This window comes from Schistocerca serialis, chromosome 1, assembly GCF_023864345.2.
Source record: "Schistocerca serialis cubense isolate TAMUIC-IGC-003099 chromosome 1, iqSchSeri2.2, whole genome shotgun sequence".
NCBI lineage: Eukaryota > Metazoa > Arthropoda > Insecta > Orthoptera > Acrididae > Schistocerca > Schistocerca serialis.
In genome coordinates this window covers 387,050,262-387,076,457 of record NC_064638.1, presented here as the reverse complement: position 1 = coordinate 387,076,457, position 26,196 = coordinate 387,050,262, and the positions used below count along the sequence as shown (strand labels likewise).

The following is a 26,196-nucleotide window of genomic DNA, read 5'->3' as shown; positions in this document are numbered from 1 at the left end:
AGGTGTTTCAGCTTTGGGAGACGGAGTGGCATAATCTCAGTACACACATCATACTGCGTACGATTAAGGAGACTACGAATCTGTGGAAGACCTCCATGCGGGCCTCTTACAGGGACTCGGTGGTTCTCTGCCGGCTCTGCATAGGCCATACGTGGCAAACACATGGCTATCTCCTCCATTACGAGGACCCACCTCGGTGTCACTGTGGCACACATATGACTATCGTCCACATCTTGCTGGACTGCCCACTTTTAGACGCTCTGTGGCGGACTTTTAACCTTCCCAGCACCCTATCTTCGGTGTTGGGTGACAGTGCTTCAACAGCAGATTTAGTTTTTACATTTTATTCGTGAGGGGTATTTTTATCGTACCATCTAAGGGTGGGCATTTAGCCTTCTCTCTGAGGTTGCCACCCTCCATCCATTTTAACTCAGTTGCAATTACTTTACATTTGTTTGTCTTGGTGGTCGTCTTTTTCCATACATGTGTTCATCTTGCCTTGTCTTTTTAGGGTGGACATTTTACATGTTGCAAAGTGACTGGCTCATCCTCTTTTATTATTGTGATCAGCCAACCCGGACCATATGATCTATGGTTTTAATACCTTCTTCTACTTTTCCTGTGGTGTATGTTTTCCCCGTTTTTTGTTCGTTCCATTCGTTTTCTTTTTGGGTGATGGTGTTGGGTGTTTTTGTACCTTGAGCCTTGCTTCCATCAGGAAAAAGGGACTGATGACCCTGTAGTTTGGTCCCTTTACACCCCAAACCAACCAACCAACCAACCGACCAACCTGCTTTCTGTATTGTCCTCCAGGAAATCTGGTTCCCGGCTATGTGGACCCCTGCCCTCCGTGGCTGTAGGGGATATTACAAGAAGCATGCAGAATATAATTGAGTGTCAGGTGGAGTTTGTGTCTGTGTCCTGAACTCGGTATGTAGTGAACCTGTGCCCCTTCAAACTACTCTTGAAGCTGTGGCTGTCAGGGTAAGGATGACACAGGAAATAATCATCTGCAACATATATCTTCCTCCAGATGGTGCAGTACTCCTAAATGTATTGGCCGAACTGATTCATCAACTCCCTAAACCTTCCCTATTTTTGGGAGATTTTAATGCTCATAACCCCTTGTGGAGTGGCACCGTGCTTACTGGCCGAGGTAGAGATGTCCAAAATTTACTCTCAACTTGACCTCTGCCTTTTAAATACTGGGGCCCCCACACATTTCATTGACCATTGATTTATCACTTTGCAGACCAGTACTTCTCCCATCTGTCCACTGGAGGGACCATGATGACTTGTATGGGAGTGACCACTTCCCCATCTTCCTGTCAATCCCCCGGCGTCATGCCCGCAGACTCCTACCCAGATGGATTTTTAAAAGGGCCGACTGGGAAGCTTTCACCTCCGCTGTCACCATCGAATCTCCCACACACGGTAACATCGATGTTGTGGTTGAGCGAGTCACCAGGACAATCATTTCTGTGGCTGAAAACGAGATTACTTGTTAATTAGGGTGCCCCCGGCGAAAGTCAGTATCTTGGTGGCTGCCAGAAATCATGAGGCAATTAAGGAGCATCGGCAAGCTCTACAGTGACATAAGCGGCACCTTTCCCTGGAGCACCTAATAGCTTTTAAGCGGCTCTGTGCCTGTGTTCGCCACCTTATAAAAAGATGGAAACAGGAGTGTTGGGAGAGGTACATTGGGTGCCATATGTCACCTTCCCAGGTCTAGATGAAAATTACACGTATTTTTGGGTATCAGACCCTGACAGGTGTCCCTGGCATTAACATCAGTGGCGTATTATCTACCGATGCAAATGCAATTGCTGAGCAACTTGCTGAGCACTAAGCTCGAGCCTCTGCATTGGAGAATTACCCCCTAGTCTTTCGCATCCTCAAACGGCAGATGAAAGGGAAACTCCTCTCGTTCATTGAATGTCATAGTGAACCTAATAATGCTCCATTTACGGAGTGGGAGCTCATCAGTGCCCTTGCACATTGCCCCTACACAGCTCCTTGTCCAGATCGGATCCACAGTGATTAAATGTCTCTCATCGGACTACAAGTGATATCTCCTCATCATCTTCAATAGGATCTGGTGCAATGGTGTCTTTCCATCACAGTGGCAGGAGAGCATCATCATTCCATTGCTCAAACCTGGTAGAAACACGCTTGATGTGAATAGCTATCAGACCATCAGCCTCACCAACATTTTTTTTATGCTGCTAGAATGTATGGTAAGTCGGCAGCTGTGTTGGCTCCTAGAATCACTGGGCCTACTGACTCCATGCCAGGGCAGTTTCCTCCATTGTTGCTCTACCACTGATAATCTAGTTTCCCTCGAGTCTGCCATCCAAACAGCCTTTTTCAGGCACCAACACATGGTTGCTGTCATTTTTTATTCACGGAAAGCTTATGACACAACCTGGTGACATCATATCCTTGCCACTTTCTGTGAGTGGGGTCTCCATGGTCTGCTCCCGATTTTTATCCAAAACTTCCTGTTGCTCCGTATTTTTTGTGTCCAAGTTGGTGCCTCCTATAGTTCCCCCCACATCCAGGAGAATAGAGTCTTCCAGGGCTCCATATTGAGTGTGTCTCTACTTTTGGTGGCCATTAACAGTCTAGCAACAGCTGTAGGGTCGTCAGTCTCACCTTCTCTTTATGCAGACGACTTCTGCATTTTGTACTGCTCCTCCAGTACTGTATTGCTCCTCCAGTACTGGTGTTGCTGCGCCAGCTTCCTGGTGGAGGCTGGAGTCCCTCCACTGAAGGTTAGGTGTGCACAACTGCTTGCCAGTTACGTTCCACACTTTCGTAGTTCTCCTGAGCATCCGAATTACTGTCTCCTTTTCCCATCCACGGCAGTTCATCTCCCGCATTGGTGGCCCAGGTCAGGGCTTCGATCACAGTTCATACCCAATCCGTCCTGTGTGAACTAGAGTCCTTTCCTTTACCATCTCCCTTCTGGGTCCATCTGCATACATCTCCATGGTTTATACCTAGGCTGCGCCTTCGTCTGGACCTTTCGCATGGCCCTGAGGACTCAGTTACTCCCACAGCTCTCTACTGTCACTTCCTCTCAGTTCTTTACATGTACCGGTGCTGTGAAGTGGTTTACACCAACAACTCTATGGTTGATGGTCACGTTGGCTTTGCCTACGTTCACAGTGTACATATTGAACAGCACTCCTTGCCAGATGGCTGCAGTGTTTTCACTGCAGAACTGGTGGCTATATCTCGTGCTCTTGAGCACATCCGCTCATGCCCTGGCAAGTCATTTCTTCTCTGCACTGACTCCTTGAGCAGCCTCCAAGCTATCAACCAGTGCTACCCTTGTCATCCTTTGGTAGCAACCATCCAGGAGTCCATCTACGCCGTGGAACGATCCAGTCATTCAGTGGTGTTTGTTTAGACCCCAGGACACGTCGGCATCCCAGGCAATGAACTGGTCAACAGGCTGGCCAGACTACATGGAAACTGTGTATGGAGATCGGCATTCCTGTAACTGACTTGTGTTCGTTATTATGCCACAAAGTTTTTCAGATTTGGGAGACAAAATGGCTTAACAGTACACACAACAAATGACGTGTCATTAAGGAGACTATGAAAGTGTGGAAATCTTCCATGTGGGCCTTTGGCAGGGACTCTGTGGTTCTCTGCTGGCTCTGCAAAGGCCACACTTGAGTCACCCACGGCTATCTCCTGCGCCGTGGAGACCCACCTCAGTGTCGGTGCGGCGCCTGGTTGATGGTGGCCCATATTCTGTTGTGGTGTGCTTCTTTGGTTGCCCTGTGATGAAATCTTTGGTTATTGGACTCGTTGCCATTAATTTTAGCTGACTATGCCTCATCGGCTGATTTGGTTTTATGTTTTACATGTGAGGGTGGGTTTAACATCCTATCTAAGTTTTAGTGCATGTCCTTTGTCCCTCTGTATCTTCTACCCTAGTGCTTTTAGGCTGGAGGTTTTAATGTGTTGTAGAGTAGCTGGCTTCTCCTTTTTATTTTCGTGGTCAGCCAGCCATGGTAATCTGCTTTCTTGTTTTAATCTCTTCTACCTGTTTCTCGCATCTCTCTATTTTCTTGTCCTCTTTTGTTCATGTAGTGTTTGTTGCATTTCTGTCATTCTTGTGATTTTTCCGTCGTTTCGGTATTGCGCTGTATGTCTCGTTTTGTTTTATTCTTTCTCTTGTGGAATTATTTTAACAGGAGCAAGGGACTGATAACCAAGCAGTTTGGTCCCTTCCCACCCTTTTAAACCAACCAACCAATATAGCACTACACCTTCAGAACTTAAGAGGTGATGTTGCAGCATAGGCATGGTACTAATACTATCTAATTTGTGACCTGAAGAAAGTACAGAGACACATCCAAAGTAGGAGTACATACACAATCTCATCTATTGGAATCCACAGCCAATCTCCAAGTAAAGTGAAGGTGGTTGTGGGAGGACCCATCCCTAAACATTTTATTAGCAACAGAGGTTAGTGATGAGTAAAGCAATATTAAAACCACTATTTGTAATTCTGTTAGAGCTGTGATGAGAAATATCCTTTATTTACAATGACTAGTTTTGGGCACAATGTCTATTATCAAACCATTGCCTTCATTGTAAGTATTGAAACATAATACAGCCAGTACATTTTCAGATAGCCACATTCATCAATCAAGAGTCACATGTACAAATCAGCTATAATGTATTATCAGTGCTTCCTGCCACACAGTATCCTGGTAGCTAAAGGATACTGTGTGGCAAGAACCACTGGTAATATGAGGTTGATGATATGTACGTGTTACTCATGATTGTCAGTTTTGGGTATTTGCTAATGTAATGGTTGTATGGAGTTTCAATACTTATGATGAAGTCAATGGTTTGATATGGATAGTACGTTCGAAACTAGTTGCTGCAAGTAAGGATTATTTCTCGATGCAACTTCAACGGTATTAAAAATATTAGTTTTAATAAATTAAGAAAAAAAAAAAGGTTGCTGACCCATTTCTCCTGTATGCTGTGACTATGAGAAAGGCCGAGGCTGGTACAACTTGTTGCTAGAGTATTGGCTGAGGCATGTTATAGATGAAACTGATGCCCTCAGATGTTACAACCCTGTCCTGGTCAACAGCATATATGGCCGTAAGTGGCCCGTTCATGTCACTTCTAAGAAGGTGCAGATAGGGTGATGAGATGATGCACAAAGTTCTGTCCACAACATTATTTATCAGGACAGTGTGTGCATTTTTGCAGCAGCGGCAGCAGCAGTGCTTCTCTTGGCCAGTCCTCACTTTTTCATTTTACTTCGAAAATCACCTTCTTCAGTCATCAATGTCGCACTTGACCAGAATTTTTATGTATTATAACTTCGAAAATTGTGAAAATTCTTTCTGTGTCAGCTACTTTTTTGCACATTGAATGTTGGTCTGCAACCGGATCATATGGGATCAAGATGTTACTATAGAATATTATCTAAATAGTTTAGAATTGTTTCTTGATAAATATTAAGTTCATTTCAGATATCATGGGTGCTAATATGCGAACATTGCTCAAGTTTTGTCAATTTCATCAATGTTTTCAGTGCTTTGTGAAGAAGATTCAGGTACATCTCTGACATCAAAATTTCCAGGCAGTGTTTTTTCATCTCATTTACTGATACCACTTCATGTTCAAAAACATCACATAGTAACCCATATTCATCACTTTTTGTAAAGAAATTTAATAAGGTATTGTTCTTCGGCATTTTCATTCGGGTTTGAGATATATAACCTTCACTTGGCTATGTTGTGTTCAGTAATACCAGATTGGAATAATATTTTCGAAGTTATGCAATCGCAAAGCTTTTTATTGTAGAGCATCAGGAAACCCTTTATGTCACATTTGTTTTTTTATTATTTATTTTATTTTGTATAGCAATAATACTTACACATGTAAATTCCTCCTTCTGCATACGCTTAAGCCTCTGCATACTGATTGCAAATTTTTTTCTTTCTGAATGAAATTACACTTCAAAAATATTAAATATGTTTCTGTCACTAAATTGTTATAAATGTGTCATGCTAAGCTAATTTCTAAGGTATGACTGATAAAACAAAAAGCTGTTGAATTTTACCTTATCCCTTATTGAAAATCTATAAAATATTAAAATAGAACTGTTTGTACCATACAAGATTTTCCAGTTTTGGCAATGTGTAATGCATGCCCTTAAATGTTACCATCCCCTGACTTAAGGCTAGTGGTGGAGTAATTCCTTTGAGGAGTTTGTGGTTTAATTTCACCTCAAACCTGAGCTTGTGCTCCATATCTAATGGCCTTTTTGTCTTCGACACCAGTAGACGAGCAGCAGTGTCTGGTGGTACTGTCCAGATCACTTGACAGAATTGCACAATTGTAATGGGGGACACCCGAGCTGCCACCAGTCGGTCTCCTGGTGAATACTGGCATCCATTGGCTTGTCAGGATCTGTATAATCCTCCACCAACAAAGTTTAGTCTCTTTTGCTGGTGACAGTAGGGAACAAGTTGTCCAGATTCTATGTGCGCAATGTAGTGGAGTCCTTCAGTGCCTACAGGTGCATTGATACTGTCTGAGGCATGGCCGCCTGTGTCAGGAACCGTGCCTTTGTCACAGGATACAGTAGTGTTGGTGATGAAGAGGGTACTGTCAGTTGGGGAGGCAACTTCAGTATAGCCGGTTATGTTAGTACTTGTAAGTGCCATATTTCATTGCCCTCGTGTGTATGAGGTGAACTTATAGGGCGGAGAAAAACAAGTCTGATAATAAGGTCAAAGTATTGTTGAGGACATTGAATCAAGCACAATTTTTCAAGTCATCTTAGGTCAGAAATACACTGTTGCGAAGCTGTTGTTCGAGACTATGACTATCAAATATGACATGCCAGGTATTTTGAGAGAAAAAGTTACAATTATTTTTTCAATGTTGTCAACCTTGTAGGTTGGAATTTTGAGCATTTGCTCTTAAAAATGTGATTTGAGAAAAAAAAGTTTAAAATTTATTTTCTGTTTTTTTTTTTACTGATTAGCTGTTAATGTTATAAAAGTTCATTTTCCCAGTACATTAACAAAAATCAAAATATGTGGCCATTGCATTTTGTTAATAACATAGGCACCTCATGGCACCATGTTGACTGTATTACTGCAGTGCTGTTTTTGTTGTACAGCTTATTATCTTAGCAGATCAGTGACATTTCAGTATCTTTAGCATAGTTTAATTTATTGTCTAGCTTTAGACAGTAAACGTCACATCAAACTTGTGGTTAGTGTACCCAATCATGGACAAGAATTTAAAGCTTGCTCAGCCCTGACTATTTAACTGAAATCGTTAAATAGTATGGCTCTCTTTAGCATAAAGTACTAGCTGTGCCTAGTTAGTTCAAAAGCACACCCTTCTCTGCACTCATTGTGTAGGTATTATCATTTTATGGCCATAGCAGTATATTTCCAGCCTGTGGTTATTTGTAAAGTCTTCCTCAATTTGATGTTGCCTATCCTGTAGCTTTTACTGAGATTTATCTTTGAAAAATAGTTATTACTCATTGATTTAGACTGGAATGAGACTCTACAGTAGATTGGTGTTTACTGTGGAATCAAAATTGCCACATTGTAGCAAATGAGCCATTGGATTTTTTTCCTACAATAAACAGTGAGGATTTGCACGAATAAAGTATGTTTTGTGTTTCTAAATGGTCATGTTTCTGTTTGAGATCAGTTTTAGTATTGAGAGAGATGGAAAAAAATTAAAAAGAACTGGAACATTACTGCAGATTTGAATATTGACATCTGCCTAGAAGTTGATTCACACCCGAGACCTGTTGGGAAATAAAAAAAGCTGAGAATTATTGAAACGAATTGTCTAAGACTGGAAAGGGAATCCTACATGAGATCAAATTTACAATACATTTTCCAGATCTGAAAAACTGAAAGGGTTGGAAGTGTGATATGAAAATATAAGGAGGATGAAGTAAAGGGATGGTTAAAACAAACAGCTCGTGATTAACCTATTGTTACATAGTCTGGAGGAATCTTTCCTTAATGGGAACTTGTTTACCTGCAGAGATTAGCCCATGATGGCCCAGGGACAGCAGTGGCACCACTAAGGTAGAACAGAATTCAAATCAACCACCTTTCAGCCATCTAATTTCCAAACTGTTATTTTATTTGACTACAAATTTCGGTGATTTACTATGCCATCTTCAGACCCCCAACTGATGTGCAGGAAGATTCGAACCTCGGTTCTGGTCAAAATTGGGGCCAGCATTCAAGTACTGGTGTCTGTAGATTTCTGCTTGATACAGTGATCATTTCATCTGCTGAAATTGAAAGGTGTTTGATTTACTTGAAAGTAGACTTCACATTTTGTAAAGTAGAGCATTATGAAAACTTTACAAAGCTTATTAAAATCAAAAATTTAAAAAAATCAGCCTTCAATTGCAAGGTAAAATTTTATTAGTTTACCTAGCTTTCGATACTAATAATGGTATCTTCTTCAGAACCTATAAATTAACCCATATGCACATATGTTACACATTGAAATATATCACCAGTCTAATTATTTCATAATAAAGAAAATCATGGTACTTACAAAACTTAAATTATTTTGAGGGCCAAACGTTGGCCATGTCACAGAATAAAATTAAAACAGAATAAAGACGCATAGCCATAAGATTATGTCTGTCAAAACTAAAAACATTAAGACAAACTTAGACGGAGCTACACCAGCCAGGAATAAGAGTCACATGTAAGCAACAAGGAAACTAGGCATCGCGAGCAGTTCCATGGCGAGGCTCAGCCAGCAGCCAAGCACATGCGCAAGTGCAAGCACTAGAGACAAGCTGTCTCAAAATTACTTAGAGCAAACTTAAATTGTAAACCAATTGTGATGGGAAGCAGTCCTGCAAATGGACAAACCTACATATTGGTATAGTATATTAAACAATTTACCTGGGAACTAACTAGAAAGTCAGGGCATGAAAATTTACATTCAAATATTGTAATAAGAAGGCGAAGCCCCACTACAGTAACTAATAAATTAGTATGGGAAACACAAATGTGCGAAGCATAAAATATCTTGAACATAAAACAGGCAAATTAAGAAACACCTTAGCAACTAGATGTCATTACCAGTACAATACAAAATACATAGACACATATTGTCCAATCACACTGTAATAAAGGGACAAAGCAGATAGGAAACAGCATCAGCCATTCGAAGCAGACTGTGGGTCAACTCCTCTGGAGTAAAGGTTGAAATCCTTCGAAATAATTTCTATTTTTTAGTTGCAGCTGATCATTAAGTAAATTTTCTCTATCAATAATATGATGTTTAAAAATTTGCAATTCTTCAAGGGTGTCTAATTTACAGCTTTTGACTTCATTATGCAAAAGTTCTGCATCTTTTAGAGGCTTGGGAGCATGGGCCATTAGGGACAAGATGTTCAGCAAATGTAGATCCTCGTGTTCCATCACCGCTTGTAGTCAGCAGATGCTCCTTAAACCTAACGGACAGGGCCCTTCCTGTCTGGTCAATGTAATAACAGGAACATTCAGCACAAGTGATATTATTGGCATCGAAACCTAGGCAAACTAGTAAAATTTTACCTTGCAACTGAAGGCTGATTTTTTTTAAATTTCTGAACAATTCACAGTTGCTGAAGAGCTGCACTATGTTAAAGATTTGCTTATTACAATCGGTGTGTGATATCTCAGGTTTTCTCATTGTGATTGATTACTGGTGTGCTTTCTAGTGAAGAGTGGAATTTTTTGTTTCGTTTTATTCACAATATTTTGACACCCAATCCAGCTGCCTTCATATGATGCAGTAGGCTGCAAATGTAATGTAGAGCAATTTTTCCCCTGTGTTTAAAGCCTATTGTTTGCATTAATCTTGTGAGGTGCTACTTGTAAATGTGCCATATTCCATGGATTAGAATTTTCACATTTCACTAACTATTGTAAAATTAGCAGACCTTACCAGGTTTTTAATTATTCTCTTCTTTTGTCAACAGAATATCTCTTCAAGTATGTCTTCATTATCTGTTGAAGATATCAAAACAACGGGGACAAGTTTGTCCCCAGAGGATGAGGTCATGAAGGAACTGGAGTGCCCAGTATGCCTTGATTTCATGTATGAGAATATACGTATGTGTGAAGCTGGACACAACATATGTTTTGGATGTTCTGACAAGCTAAACACATGTCCCCTTTGTAGAAAGGTATGTTAACATTCAGTACATTCACATCTCACTCATTTATTTGATTTTTAATAACTTATTGATGGCACATATATTTATTAAAACAACTCTTTGTCAGATCCAGAGGGCTTTTTGAAATCTGAAAACTACAGAAATATGAATAAAAAGTATGTGTTTGTCCTGTGTGCCTCGTTACATGCAGTGGACATCTTTTGGACACAGGATAATATTGATACACCACCATACAGCATTAATAGCCTTCAGCATGCTGTGTTGGCATTTTCCCCAGCGGTTGTATAATTTTTCCATTCAGTATTATGTTTCCAGGATGTTGTGTTTGTTTTGTTATTGGAAATTAAGTAATAATATTATTTAAAATTTATGGCTTATTTTTTCTGTTTGAAAGAAGTTCTCTTCTCCCCAGCATATACATTTTAATTGCAAACTATAATTTGAACTTATCCATTTCACATATCTTTGCAAAGCTTTTGAAGTAGTTGCAGAAAACTGTCTGAACAGTGAGTGGGAAGTTTTAGTTGTTTCCCACACACATGTCTTGCCCATGTGTACCAATAACTCGTAGACTGCTGGTATGGATAGTAGGTGCCACATCACCAAATAGACCATTTTTATTTGTTTTCATAAACTTTGTAAATTTGTTAATAAGACAGAGATTTGTCTATGGTATAGGAAAAGCATTGGGTATAGTGCTCCATCAGCTTGCTGAATTATTTTGTATGTGCTCTCATTAAAAATACGTTTGATGGAAATTGTGTAGTTGCACAAAAATTATTTTATTACAGAATATGCTTGTAGGGACGCGAAATAGAGCACTGGAGAAAATGGCATCACGAATGACTTTCCCATGTCGATACCACACTGCAGGATGCTCTGAAAGCTATCCTGCAACTCTATTAAGTCAGCATTTGCTGGTGTGCCCTCGTCGCCCTTACTCTTGTGCAGTAGATGCTGCAAATTGCAATTGGAAAGGTCAACTGCATCAGATGGTTTCACATTTACAAGAGGAGCATCATGAGCAGGTTAGCCACTGATATCTTATTAGACTTCATCCAGTTAGTAGTTATTGAACTAATTCCATGGCTCACACATGTGATGTTTGTTTTGATGTGGAAAGTGTCATTTTCTCAAAACTCTCTCTCTCTCTCTCTCTCTCTCTCTCTCTCTCTCTCTCTCTCTCTCTCTCACACACACACACACACACACACACACACACACACACACACTCTTGATATGTGATCCACAAATAAGGTCTTTGAGTCATACTGATGCTACTCAAGACACTGAGAGCCTGTTATGCCTACAGGCAATAATTTAATATTCATCATTCTGTATTTTGATGATAAAATGCTTTTGTAATGATCTTAAAATGCCATTTTCAGCTCTGGGCAGAACAGAGTGTGACATTTGTGTACACAAAATTTGATGGTACAAATATGGATGTGCTGCATGTGCTGGGAGGAGAAATGTTTCTTATCCATCGTCGCATTGATACAACCAAACAGTTGTTTTATGCAACAGTCCAGTATTTGGGTCGAGAAGAAAATGCAAAGCAGTAAGTTGTATTTTTCTTTCTTCTCCGCCTCCTTCTCCTCATCGTCGTCATCATCATCATCGTCATCATCATCCCATGTTGTATGTGGAATTACTCTTAAGTAACTGCATTCTAGTTTTGTATTAATATTCATTTTTAGCATTGTTCCATTGGTTTTGATTACTTAGTTACAGTATTGAAAATGTCGTGTATCTTTACTTCACTGAAGTAGACTGGCAAGTTTAGTTTTGACATCACATTGGTGATGTGTTTGTGAGACAGGTGTAATAATAACTTTTTTCTAAACACCTCAGTACCCTAAATTTTTAAAGCTTTGATGTGTACATTATTTCCAAATTCATGTTTTGAAGTGTTTCACTGCCGAGTTTGGTAATCAGAAGTCCTGGTAGAATGTGAATAATTTAATAGTAAAGATAACTATCAAACAAACAAACGGTAGAGGCATTGGGTCGTCAGAGGCACATAGACAAGACTGAAAACTTTGCTAGCTTTTGGGTGAATCCTTTCTTGAGCTAGTGCCTTTCACATTCAATAAATGCTGGGTGCTCCCCCCTTATACTTTACGAGTAGGCCTCATGGTTCCATGCCCTAGTATACATCTTTATGTACACTATAATTAAATATTCTCTGGTAAAATTGAAAATCAACTTCACATTTTACGCTTCCTTCTTAATACTTCATCTCATACCCGAGTCCTCCTTTACTCAACAACTTCTAACGATGTCTATATGCTCTGTTCAGTACATTTTACTCAAACTATAAGAGTCCCACTATCATCCTACAATTCAAATTCATCAGAATATTTGTTAGACTGACCTGTCTCGCTTATGTTCTGTTTCCTTACTCACACTTCCTACTTAGGTATACTCAATGTAAAATTAGCATAGTTCTTCTATACCTGTGCACATAGGCGATATGGAACGATCATTGTTCTTATATATATATATACACAGGTGTTTGTGCTGTAAAACCGTCGCAATAAACAACAATGTGTGCACATTTCACGATGTATACACATCTTCCCCCACAATACTTGATGGTTTTAAATCTCTCCTTTCATTGTTTGCGTCTTTGTGTTCCGTTGTGTGTATGCTTAAGTGTGTCTGTGTATCCTGATTCTTCGGCCTACTTATATGAAATAAGTTGAAGGTTATTGGAAACCACGGAAAATAAGGACTTCAGCAATAGAAGTATATGAATATGTAAAGAGGGATGGATAGACAGGAACTCAAATGAGAAGTAAGAAAGGAAAAAGTAGAAATGTTTGCTAAGATTGAAGAAGAGGACGAGATGGGCCCAAAGACAGGAAACCCTTCCCATCCCCCTTCCCCAGGACCCTACCTCGCCGGTACTTGAGTGAGAAGCTGGAGGAGGTATGGTGTTAAATCGTCTCCTACAGAACAGACATTCTCACCTCCACCCTTGAGGTCCCCGAAGAAAAATCTTAGCAACACCTATGGAACGGCAAATGGTGAAGAATCAGTCACACTTGTCTGTGAGGGTTGTCTGGAAGGTGTGATGTGTGTTTAGTGTTAGTCATGATTTATCTGTCGGTGTAGATCATGCTATTACTTACATTACCCTTGTTTAGTCATTAAGTTTACACTATATTTCTATAGACATATAAAAGATTAAAATTGATACAAACCCTCCCATCTACATCACCTTTCATAAAAGATATAAAATATTCTATACTAAATAGAAAATTATACACTATGCTAAATAGTTGTTTAGTCATTAAGTTTACACTATATTTCTATAGACATATAAAAGATTATGTTCAGTTTGTGTCATCTAGATATCATTCTGTTTGAATAGTACCATCATATTATGTTTTCCACTAATACTATATACTGTTCATTGCATTTTGTGTTTACACTGTTCATCTGTGATTCTCTTAAGTCTGTTATCTTTTAGTCATTATAGTTTCCTAGGTACTAACAATATGGGATAGTTTAAAAATTCAAGAAGAGATCACAGAATAGTTTTAAGATTTGAAGGGAATTCGGTGCAGGAAAAATAGTACAGAAGAAACACCGAAAAAAACTAGGGATCCAACGGCTGTCCCTCCGCCTGTTAACACAGAACGTTAACATCCCTGGGAGACAGATGTGACTCTGCCCGGATCCCGTGGATCCAACCTTAACGTCACTCAGTTACTTATGGACCAATACTGCTCATTAAATTTTGTGTGAAAGCCTCCCCACAACAAAACAATTACCACTTTATTAGGAAACACAACATTAAGTAGTTATTCTATTTTCTACTCTGTCATGGACAAGTGTAAATTCTTCACACAAGTTGTCTATAACATTGCTGTTATCATTAAATTTAGAAAAAGCAACAGTCAAAACGTTTCCTTCCTCACGGCAGCTTTTCGATCGATTATTTCCTCTACCTGTTCCTCCAGATTACTTATATTTATTAAGTCTGAAGTTACTAGTTTCTCTTTAAAATTTCTTTCCATGTTATTAACTCATGTGTTAACGCCTGCAATTTGCAATTGGACTATAGGTATTAATTTATCCTGTTTTTCCAAACCCTCTTTTAAGGTGTGCAATCTCTGCTTTACAGCATCAAATGTAACGTTGCATACACTTTGAAATGATCCTAACTTTTTGCCAAGTTCAGTTTCTACATTATTAAATTTATTTTCAATATCAAATTCTAGTTTTTTTAGCTAAGTCCTGAAATTGTTTACTCTGTCTCTGACTAAAGTCAGTGAGCAGTTGGTTTACATGGATAGTCATGGAATTACTTAATTCATTCTTTAAATCTAATTGCAAACTCTCCACTTTATCATTTAAGACATTGAACTCAGCATTTAAAACCTCGCCCTGTGCTTCTAGTTTTTCACTAAAAATAGCACTTAGTTCCTTTCTTCTAGCAGCGGAATCCGCTTTCTGTTCATCTAATTTAGCATTTAGTTGAGTTTTCACTGAGTCTAATTTAAGACTTAGTGCTTTAATTACATTTGCTACCTCAGTCTAGTCTGGCATTTCTTTTCTTGCTGGCATGGCCGTGGCTGGTTCTGATGTTTCCCCAGTTTTTTGAGTATTGTCCATGTTCCCCTTACTTTTAGCTCTAGTGATCATTAAAATAAATTCACCTCTGATTGTGATAACTATATTAACAGTCTATATTGAACCATGTCCTTAACTTCTCACTCAAATAATTATTGTCTTTCGCTCACCTTGCGTAGAGTTTTAGGCATGCGTCGGTGAGCCGGTGTGGAATCAGCATCAATGAACAGCATGGGCGCCGGCGGTTTGGTTTCAGCATCGGTAGCGGTGAATGGATTTGTAGTCAGCACTCGTTAGCAGCAGCTGGCGCCATTGGTGTCGCTTGCTGGTTACGGGGCTCACGCCCCCTTGATGTGTATGAGGGCTGCTTACTCTCCACACTGGATCTTCATCACCAAATAGATCTCGTCGTAACTCTTCTTAGTCTAAACTGTTGAGATTTTCCTTGCCTCTTTTCTTGTATGGTATTTATTAATTTTCACCCCTTTTTACTGTTTATGCAGAATCCCACTCTGCGAAAGTTTCTCTGTCTTGTTACTATTGGTTGCTATGGCAACTCAGAATATCTTTTTATCTTGATTTTGTTTCAAATTTCCTCTTTTTCGAGCTCTGATCACATCGATTGCCACATTCTAAAGGTTTCGACGATAGAATGTGTAAAGTCGGATTGCCGTCCTTATTAAAAAAAGTAGGCAATTCACGATGTATTTTTACATCGTCAAATTCTCTTCTTAGACATAAATGCCTCCGTCATGTTATATTGCACTCATACTTCGGGCTTTAGAAACACACTTAATTAACATTTACAAATGAGTTTCGTTTTAGAATCACTCGGAAATTCAAAAACAGGTCTTGCTTCTAGGAAGTCTAACACCAAGATTAAGTAAGAGTCTCTAGACACATCATGTTTCAATTGTCTATAACAATTACAATTATTCGACCACCAAGGAATAATATGTAGTTACTCCTTGCACCCTCCATACAGGTTCTATGGCATGAGCGGCAAACGCTTGTCGGCGTCGCTCATCTGATGCAACTCCTGTCCTCCCATGACCAATATCCATCCTGCACACACAGACATGTGTTGCGCAGTAAATAGGCTCTCTCTCTCTCTCACACACACATTTATCTTTGAAACAACGCGTGTTCGAGGCGGCAGAAGGTCGAGTGGTTGCAGAATTTATGTGGAAATTCTCGAATCACTACTAGTTCTAGTACAACGTATGCAGCTGTCTGGCACAATGTAGCCATACTGGTCTCTCTCTCTCTCTCTCTCTCTCTCTCTCTCTCTCTCTCTCTCTCTCTCTGTGTGTGTGTGTGTGTGTGTGTGTGTGTGTGTGTGTGTTTTAATAGATAGGCAAGAGTTGAAAGATTATTCTGAAATGATACATTGAGCAGAGAAGTGAGAAATGAATAGACAAATGGCCAGTGTAGAAACCATTGTTATTTCTAGACTAGATCATGTGATCAAGGCTGTACTGAGAGGGGGCCGAGATAGGACACCTTAGGCTCAGAGCAGGTGAAAGGGTGTGGGAGGGAGGGGGGGTGGAGGAGGAGGAGGAGGAGGAGGAGAAGAAGAAGAAGAAGAAGAAGAAGAAGAAGCTACCCCTCAGGTTTCTACTTCCTACCTGCAAGAAGAGGTTTTCCCTCGGCCTGGGACAATATATGCATGCTGGTGTTACATTGTCATTGTGGCCAAATAGAACACAAAGAAACAACTACTACTGAACAGATGTCTATCGCTAACATGACAACAGTACACACAGTGTCCGCCTCGATAGCTGAGTGGTCAGCGCAACAATCATCATCATCATCATCTCATCCCCATCGATGCGCGTTTTGCTGAAGTGGTGTCAACTCAAAAGACTTGCACCAGGCAAATGGTCTACCTGATGGAAGACCCTAGCCACACGACATTTCATTTCATTTCATTTCAGTACACTTGGTGCACACAGCTGCTAAGTATACAACTCACTCCTGTTCAACAGTGTTCTTGTGCCTACTTCAATATAATATTGTATGATCTCAAAGTTCAGTGACTTGGTGCTGAAACACATATGCTATTTCATTGTAGACTTCCAATTTCTGACAACTAGGGACTGAGCAAGACGTGATGGTGGAGGAAGCAAGGAAAAAAGGTGGAGGGGATAAGTAGTAATTTATTTGCCCCTCCAACCAGTACTTTTTTGCTATCAAGTTTTGGTCTGTAAAATCTGGTGTTTAAACAAAAAAGAATTCAATAGTAATATTTCTGTAGGGGTTAGTCATCATGCTTGTAAACAGCTATCCTCTGTTCACCTAAGTTAAAGCCTCATGTAAACAACGGTATGCTCTGCCATTGGTTATCAGCAACAATTGATCAAGTGTCTGATGCCGTAAACCACTGGAAGTAGGCCTTACATATGTACCAGATATTTGGATGTTATTCTGTTTGTTCAAATAAAATAATGATACATACTAAAACTTCTTATGCCTTAAGTTTCTTTGCTAAACATTTAAACCATGTGTAGTGTTGTTCAAAAAGTGTGGTGATTTTCGCATAACAAATTACGAACATTAATTTTTGAAAAAAGCTTTAACAAAATTCATGAACATGTTCAACACATCTTGTAATTTCAAGTATAGACAAATGTATATTTCGTATGACCTCTACAGCACTGGCATGCAAGAATTCTGTCCATGAATTCGCTATGATTTTATGACAAAACTCCACTTGAATTTCACCAACATCACATATAATTTCCTCATATAACTCAGAGATGTGAAATATCTGATGCAGCTGACCTTTCCAATTGCAGTTTGCAGCTTGTACTGCACAAGAGTAAGGGTGATGCAGGCACACCAGCAAATGCTGACGTAGCAGATTTGCAGGATAACTTTCAGGGTGTCCACCAGTGTGGTATCGATATGAGCAAGTCATCCGTGATCCCATTTTCTCCAGTGCTCTATTTCGTGTCTTCTATGATAAAACAATTCTTGCCTGCTGTGTAATTTGCTTCAAACATAAATGTTTTCAGTAAGGACACATACAAAATAGAATGTCAAATCGAACACCTCTCAGCTGTTTAAATTTTCAAATTGCTATTTTATTGGGCTATCAGTTTGGACAATATATTATGCCATCTTCAGGCTCCTGTATACAGACATCAGTGGTAAAAGTATGAAATAGATAACAAAGGGGGGTGGTGCAAGTCATATACAGTGGTAATATGTAATAACATAACAATAGCAAACTGTACAGGGAGCTACGTCAAAGCTACAGATAATTTAAGAAATAAAATAAGAGAACAGTTGCACACTGTATTAACAAAAACTAGGGAGGCAAATATATATGTCATATAATCATAAACAAAAACCTACTAAATGGAGATCAATATTGCATGTTACAATTAGATAATCAGGGTGTAAATCTAATGCAATGCATGTGAAACAACTGGAGTAAACAATGTAGTCATTCACTGTATGTGTACAGACTGAATGTAAAACATTTGATTACACTTTGTCGTATACTAGAAGAACATAAACCACTTACTGGAGGTAAGTTCTCATGAAAGTGATAGGTTTGTTGGTAAGCAGGCATGTGATTGGGTGATATACCAAACCGTAACCTATGAAATGAGTCTAAAGAAGAGACTGCGATGCATACACAGAATATTAGAAAGTTACACATTTCAATCAGAACAACCAAAGACATGTACCTCTATACGTCATGTCGCCCTTAAACAGGTGGACAAAGGGCAATATGACCTACGGACAGAGAAACCACCAGAAAATGTGACAGGGTATACCATACAGTGTCTAATATGACAGTTGGTACCTTTATGAGAAGATGGTTAATTGAGAATGTGAATGTCAGGGAATATACCAGAACACTGTGTTGGGTATTATCAAGGCATTAGAGATACAGTTGTGCTACCTGAATAAACACCTGTGTCAAGTAATAAAAGTAACAGTTGCATGAAAACTAACACTTGACATGTACAGGCTTACACCATAATGACAACAGATGTGTAAAAACCAGAGAAAATTTAGAGAACCGGCATTTGACACTGACTGCCGAACGATTCTAGTGCCGCCAACATACACCACGCATAAGGACCACAAAGATAAGATATGAGAAATTAGGGCTGATACGGAGGCATGCAGACAGTCATTTTTCTCTCGCTCTATTTGCAAGTGGATCAGGAGGGGAAGTGACTAGTAGCAGTAAAGGGTACTCTCCACCATGCACCATTTGGTGACTTGCGGAGTATCTGTGTAGATGAAGATGTGGTTTTTGAAGGTAAGCAAATAAGGCAAATAAGTAGGTCAAGACTGTTGTGGCGTAGCAAGACAGCCACGCCACGGAAGTAGCCGAAAGACACGCGTTTAGTTCACGCAGGCAAAAGATAGGTCTGTAACAGGATACGTAATGAATGCTATAAAGAAAAGTACGTAGCTTCTGGAATACTTAACTAATCCATCCTTGGTACATCGCTATTGACGATATAAGTGAGACTCCATAGATACATGCAATATTACTAATGGCGCCTTGCTAGGTCGTAGCCATTGACTTAGCTGAAGGCTATTCTAACTATCTGCTCGGCAAAGGAGCGAGGCTTCGTCAGTGTAGTCGCTAGCTACGTCGTCCGTACAACTGGGGCGAGTGCTCGTCAGTCTCTGCCTTGTGGTGGCGCTCGGTCTGCGAGACCTGACAGTGATGACACGCGGGTCCGACATGTACTAATGGGCCGCGGCCGATTTAAAGCTACCACCTAGCAAGTGTGGTGTCTGGCGGTGACACCACAAAGACAATATTAACTTACGTCATACAGGATTTGTGAAAAAACTCAGAAAATACAAAATACTAACATCATCTGTACTATCTCAAAATAGTAACTGCACAATTGTAGTGCAGCCTAGAAAAATGATGTTACAAACCAAGTAAGGGATATGGTGTAATATACTGCTGAAACTGGTAGCCCAATAAAATAACAATTTGGAACTCTTGACATTTCAGTCTGCACAGCCGAGATCCTGCAACCATCTCCGTAAAGGTGGACGTACAGAAACATACAAAATAATTCAGCAGAAAATAGAAATAATGAACATACACCATTGATTTAAGATAACCCTAAAAAAAATATCACAAGGGATTCATTTGCATGACCTTGGTTGTCAGTGTTGGTCTCCATTACATGAGATGAGGTGATCCAGAAACTGCTTGTGGAGCAACTCGGTTGTTTTGCTGAAAGTGTGACATATGGCACCATCCTTTTGATACAACAACTCTTGAATGTCCATTCCATTGAAATGAGGCCACAAAAAAATCTCTTATTATTGTATGGTATCGGTTTCAATTAATTATCACAGCTTCCCCTGCCTTACCTTAAAAAAAAAATTAGGGTTGATGATGCTACCCACCCGAAAGCCACACCAAGCTGTCACTCATTGTGTATGCATTTCCTTCCCTTGAACCGTGCAAGCTTTGGAAATTCGACCAGGGATGCGAAGTTACCTTGGTACAGCTCTGCTAGTGGTACATAAGAAGGCTTTCACTAGAAAAGATATATGGCAGTTGATTTTTCAGCAACAGCAAAGCAGCCATTTAATGAATTGAAGAACTGAGAGGTGGTGGAAATAAGCCAAATACAACCAATGAATATGATTGTGGGAAAGATATGGACTTTGCTAGTGACCAGAACAGCAGGCAATATTGCTGTTGATACATCCATCTACTGGAAGTGCTGCTGTGATGCTGTTAATGATTGTTGAAAAGAGTTGAAAGTTGTCAGCATTGTCCACCCACTTCGTTCACGCTGCTTTAAAAACAGCAGCAAACACAACGTCCATTTATCACCATATGACAGGTGCATTTGTGGTTACAGAATCAGCCTGTTGCCACAGATAACAACAAAAATATACCCATAAGCTTGAGCCAAGGCTGAAGCCTTTCTTCCAGCTTCTCACAGATAGCACTACTATTAAAGTTTCACTTTCAGAATCCAAAATAGAAGAACCACTTTGTGATGGACTCTTGACCCCTAGACTAGAATACGCAGATTTCATAGTGGTGATTATTATTGTAGAATCTTTCTTTCCATCACTACAAAGGGAGAATCACTGCAAAAACTATTCACTCAACAAAGCAAAGTAGAGTTATTGAAAATACTCTAAAGGAACTGTGGAGCAGGAGATGCTGAACTGGAGAGTGACAGCCAGAAGAATGCTCAGAATACCAGAAAATGCACTATTGCACTGAAAGTATCAAAGAGGAAGATTAGAGAAAATATTTTGCTAAAATGGAGCCACCAGTAACTGTTTCGTGGATGGCCTCTGCTTCTTGTGTATCAATAGGAATTGATCCTGCTGCTACTGTTGCTTATGATGATGTTGAGTCTTGTAATGATGGATTAAGTTGATATTTCTTTAGTCAGCAATTTGAACTCGGATTTGTTAGGATTGGGGCTCAAAAGCCCACATTACATGAATTTTCTGTGATCTCTCCAAACCACTTCAGATAAATGACTGGGTTCCTACAGCAAAACCAAGGCCATATTCTTCTCCCAGTTGTATGCAACTGAGCTGGCACTTCATGTCTGTAAAATGTTAACCTCCACACTTGTTTCCTTCTGTCGGTGGAATAATTTGAAACAATGCAATTCCAAGAAGTTCTAAATTACTGTTCTGAGACATGCTTGATGTTCTGATAATGAAATTTAGTTCAGATGAGATACTATCAGTGCCCAAAAAATTCTGGCATTAGTATTGTGTTTCCCAAACAGAAGCTCAGAAACATCTGACTGCCCCATGCCACTGAATCGTTCCATGTTGTTTGTGCCAAGATTTCACAATTCAGCTGCAGGTGCTCTAGCACCTGCCATACTGTCCTGACATTACACCAATGGATGTCCATAGTTTGGCCTGTTGTAGAAGAAAGCATGAGGCATCCTGTGCAAATGCCGAGGTCACACTGATCATTCCCAAATGCGTATTCTCCCAATCAGTAGAGTTCTAAGAAACTCTTGTCCTACTGGGAAATACATGTTGAAACACTTGGTGCATGTATTCGAAGTAACTAAGGAGATGCATTTTCAGGGTATGTATGTTTGTTTTGTCTGAGATAGTAAATGTCGTGTGAAATAATTTCTGTGTGTGACTTTTCAATCCAATATTAAGTAGAATATTTTTTGTGACAAAAAATCAGTTTTCATGCTAAGAAATACAGTAGATATTAGTTGTACAATTTTTTTCTGATTTTTGTAACAAATGACAAATCTTAAATATTTGTACACTATAACAGATTGTATCTTCTTCAGCAAAATCACGAATATTACGTGCCATAATAGGCATGTTACATAAAGTGTTACTGAAATTGTATCTACGCATGAAGTAAAGGAAATTAAAGTATTTCTCACTAAAAGGTCCAATCATACTACAAAATAATGACACATTTTTTATTATAGAAAAAAAAACAAAAAAAACAAGGTACTGGGTGCTAATTTCAACATTCTACCATTTTATTTATTTATTTTTCCTTCTGAAATATTGGCAATAGCATTTCAATATGTGCCTTCCACAACTGTCACAAGAAAAGTTCAATGTACATTAAGACATCATTCAGCCCTGTATAATTATATTTTCTTCAGATTTGGAGTTAAAGTGTTTATCTTAATTATAAAGGATTCTGCTGTAGATTTAGTGCACCTGAAAACTCACAGCAGACATTCTATCTGAAAGGGAGTTTGCTGAATGCTTTGGTAAAGGCTAATGATGACCCCCATCATTGGCTAACCTAATTGTGTCTGTGAATTACATTTCTTTGAAAGAAAGCAGATTTGTTTCGACTGTTGTTACTAATTAAGTAAACAGTTTCCTTTCGTATAATTTGCACTTTTTTATGTCTGTCTTAAATATGTATTTGATTATTTCATTCTCCAGTTTTGTACCTTCACTCAGTTGTAAGAAAGAACCTGTAATATTTTTAATTCAATTACAGGTTCAAGTATACAGTGAGGATTTTTCGCCTTGATGGAAGAAAAAGTGTGTCCTATCAAGATATGACATTTCCTGACACACAGAATGTCGACACTATACTTGAATCTGCCAATTGTGCTTGCTGGTGTATGGACTTTGTGCGAAGCTTCATAACAAATGGTGAACTGTGGTGTACAGTTGAAGTTTCCTATTTGTAAGGTTCATGTGATTCTGACTACATAGTAAAGTAACTCAGTCTTTAAAAAAATTAACAAAAGAAAGTTGTAATACCTTTGTTAACGTTAAGCTAGGGTGTTTTTGAGAATAGAGCCAGCTAAAAGACTAAGTATAATATGTATTGTAATTAAAAGAGCTGTGTTCTATATGGTATTTCTGTATGTTGTATATGAATGATTTTCTTATGCATTTGTTATTACTTGAGTTGTCTCACCAATACATTTCTGTCATGTTGCAAGGACCAGAAAATTTATAGCATTTGATACTGAATTCTATATTATATGTGGCTCAAAGCCATCTGTTGATTAAGAATGTGTGTTATTTTCTTGAGGCAATATTTCTACATTGAAACTGTTGTAAATATAGATGGATGTTCAAGCTGAACACAAAGTATTAATGTTGTGACTGAATATTTTGGAATAAATATATTTTATGTAAGAGGCAACCTAATAACAGAATAGCACATCCCAATTTTTTTGGCAGTACTAAATATTAACTACTGATGTGACATTGTATAATATATTGTTGTGAACACATCTTGTAAAACATTGCTGCAGCTAGTTGACAGCAGCATTCTGTCTATCCTATCACAGTGGTTTCACCTAAGACTTGTTTAGAACAAATTCTTACAAAAGACAGAAATGCATAGCAAATGATATTGCATTTGAAATTGGTACTGTAAAAGAAAAACATTGCTGTGTGGCTGAATCTATGGATCTCATCTTAAACTTAATAATTATTATTATTGATCAAAATGTAAGAAATCCTCTCAAAAACATGCAGTTCTAATATCAATAATGCAAACCAGAGGGCTAGAGGTATATCATCCAATGTGCTTTTACATCAATGCAAGCTGATATCGTACTGTTGCAGAATAAATAAGAGGGGCATTTCCCAGTGTTTTGTTACTTGTGTGGCATTTAAAAGTTTAATAGTTTTCACACACCTTCTAATTTACAAATAAGTATACAGTTAGAGTAACCACTAATCACAAGTTAGAATTTTATTTTAGTATATAAAATAAATTAGTTTACATCTGTGTGGAGAGTGACAGACAAAATATATGGGGAAAAAATCATTTTGGTAATTTGAGGAAATATTTTGAAAATTTGTTGTTTACTGGTAGCCAAAAACTTCCTTTAAGCTTGCATAGTTAGTTTTTTAATCTCTGCATTAATCTAATTTATTAGACATACTTCTTGTGTTTTTGTCAGTGTCTACATAGAGTTCTGCAGCGTGTGTTCATAGTCCTTTGTTTGTCTATATAGTGTAATTTTCCACAATCTTTAGTATGGATAGGGACTGTGTTTGCTGTGTGCAGATTCGAGCCGAATTGGTGACACTTTGCTCTCAACTCTAGGTTATGTTGGCTTGAGTTACAGAGCTTGAGGCTTGATGGGCATCACTGTTGTAGACCAGCTGTGGGGATCCAACGGACACTCAACATGACCCATGAGTCCGCCAATGAGTATGCACCAGTGGGACAGCCCAGTTACTGCTCACATTGAGGTTGACCCGTGACCCCTGGTCGAGTGGGAAGCCGTCTCGGGGGGCTGGCAGGCTACGAAAGACTTCCTGGGGAGCCGAATATAAGGCCTTCCCAGTTAGTCTGACAAACAGGTCCCAGGTGCTGTGTGTGACTGACACTGTCCCTCAGCCAGATGCAATCACTTGTCCTGTTTCAGAGAAAACTTCTCAGCCTGCAAGATGTGGGCAGTCACAGAGGGTGGAATTATTGGTAGTTGGGGGCCCCAATGTTATGCGCATTATGGGTCCCCTTAGGGACTTGGCTGCCAAAGAGGGGAAGAAAGCCAATGACCACTTGTACATACTGGGTGGAATCATTCCAAATGTGGAACAAGCCCTTCTGGATCCCATGAAGAGTAAAGGGTGCAACCAACTGCAGATGATGGCTCACGTTGGTACCAGTGATGCTTGTCACTTTGGGTTGGTAAAGATTCTCTCTGATTTGGAGCAGCTATCAGAAGTAGTAAAGGCTGCCAGTCTTGCTTTCAAGATGAAAGCAGAGCTCACCATTTTCTGCACAGTCAACAGGCCTCTAGTATAGAGACGAGTGGAGGGTCTGTATCAGAGGCACAAATGGTTCTGCGACCATGTAGGCTGCAGATTCCTCAACTTGCACTATAGGGAGGTGGTGTTTCAGGTTCCACTAAATAGGTCAGGAGTCCATTACATGCAGGAGGCAACTACAGGGTAGGAGAGGCTGTGTGGTGTGGACTGGGTGGTTTTTTAGGTTGAGTGTCTTGGGGAAACTCAAAATGGTCTTCAGTCTCAAAAGGTGCAGGTCAAACACAGGAAGAATGTAGATCTAGGGACAATCAGTATAACAGTTGTAAATTGTTGTAGCCATGTTGGGAAAGTACCAGAGCTCCAAATGCTAATAGAAAGCACTGATGCTAAAATCATTATAGGCTCTGAAGCTGGCTAAAGCCGGAGATAAGTTCAGCCAAAATTTTTGCGAAGGATCTGATGGTGTTCAGAAAGGATAGGCTAAATACAATTGGCAGTGGCGTGTTTGTTGCTGTTGGTAGTAGTTTTATCTTGTAGCGAAATTGAAGTAGATAGTTCCTGTGAGTTATTATGAGTAGAGTTCATTCTTGCCAACAGGAATAAAATAATAATTGGATCCTTTTACTTAACTGCCATCTCTGATATACGGACCACAAAGAATACTTATGTCTTATTACAAAAACCTATTCGACTCATACGATTATGGGTGGTGGTGACATCGATTTACCCTCGACACATTAGCGAAAATACATGTTTAAATCCAGAGATATGCATAAAACACCATCTGAAATTGTGCTACACGCATTCTTTGAAAATTATTTTGAGCAATTAGTTCAGGTGACCACTCTAATAGTAAATGGTTGTGAAAACACACTTGGCCTCTTAGCTCCAAATAATCCTGAACTAATAATGAGCACAAAACGGATAGCAGGATTAGTAAACACAGGGGTGTTGTAGTGAGAGTGAATACTCCCAAATTGTCCAAAAATAAACGAAAAATACATCTATTCAAACAAATTTGCTTGACCCCTTCCCGAGGGACAGTCTCCAATCCTTCCAAATTAACAGTGTAATTTTAGACTAGATGTGGCATGAATTCAAAGAAATAGTGTTGACAACATTTAAGAGATTTATACCAAATAAATTAACAAACGATGGAGCTGATCCCCCAT

General features: G+C 39.2%; 1 protein-coding gene across 3 annotated transcripts in view; it reads left to right on the top strand.

The window, feature by feature from the left end:
* The window catches only part of LOC126471059 (E3 ubiquitin-protein ligase sina-like), a 40,645-nt gene extending 16,744 nt beyond the window's left edge, over positions 1-23,901 (top strand). For all 3 annotated transcript variants that reach the window (XM_050099126.1, XM_050099133.1, XM_050099142.1), the window contains 4 exons: positions 10,019-10,225; positions 11,008-11,244; positions 11,605-11,777; positions 22,779-23,901. In XM_050099126.1, the coding sequence (XP_049955083.1) occupies positions 10,019-10,225; positions 11,008-11,244; positions 11,605-11,777; positions 22,779-22,974 (813 nt within the window). In that variant the 3' untranslated portion in view covers positions 22,975-23,901. The remainder of the gene's footprint in view (positions 1-10,018; positions 10,226-11,007; positions 11,245-11,604; positions 11,778-22,778) is intronic.
* Positions 23,902-26,196: the final 2,295 nt, after the last annotated feature.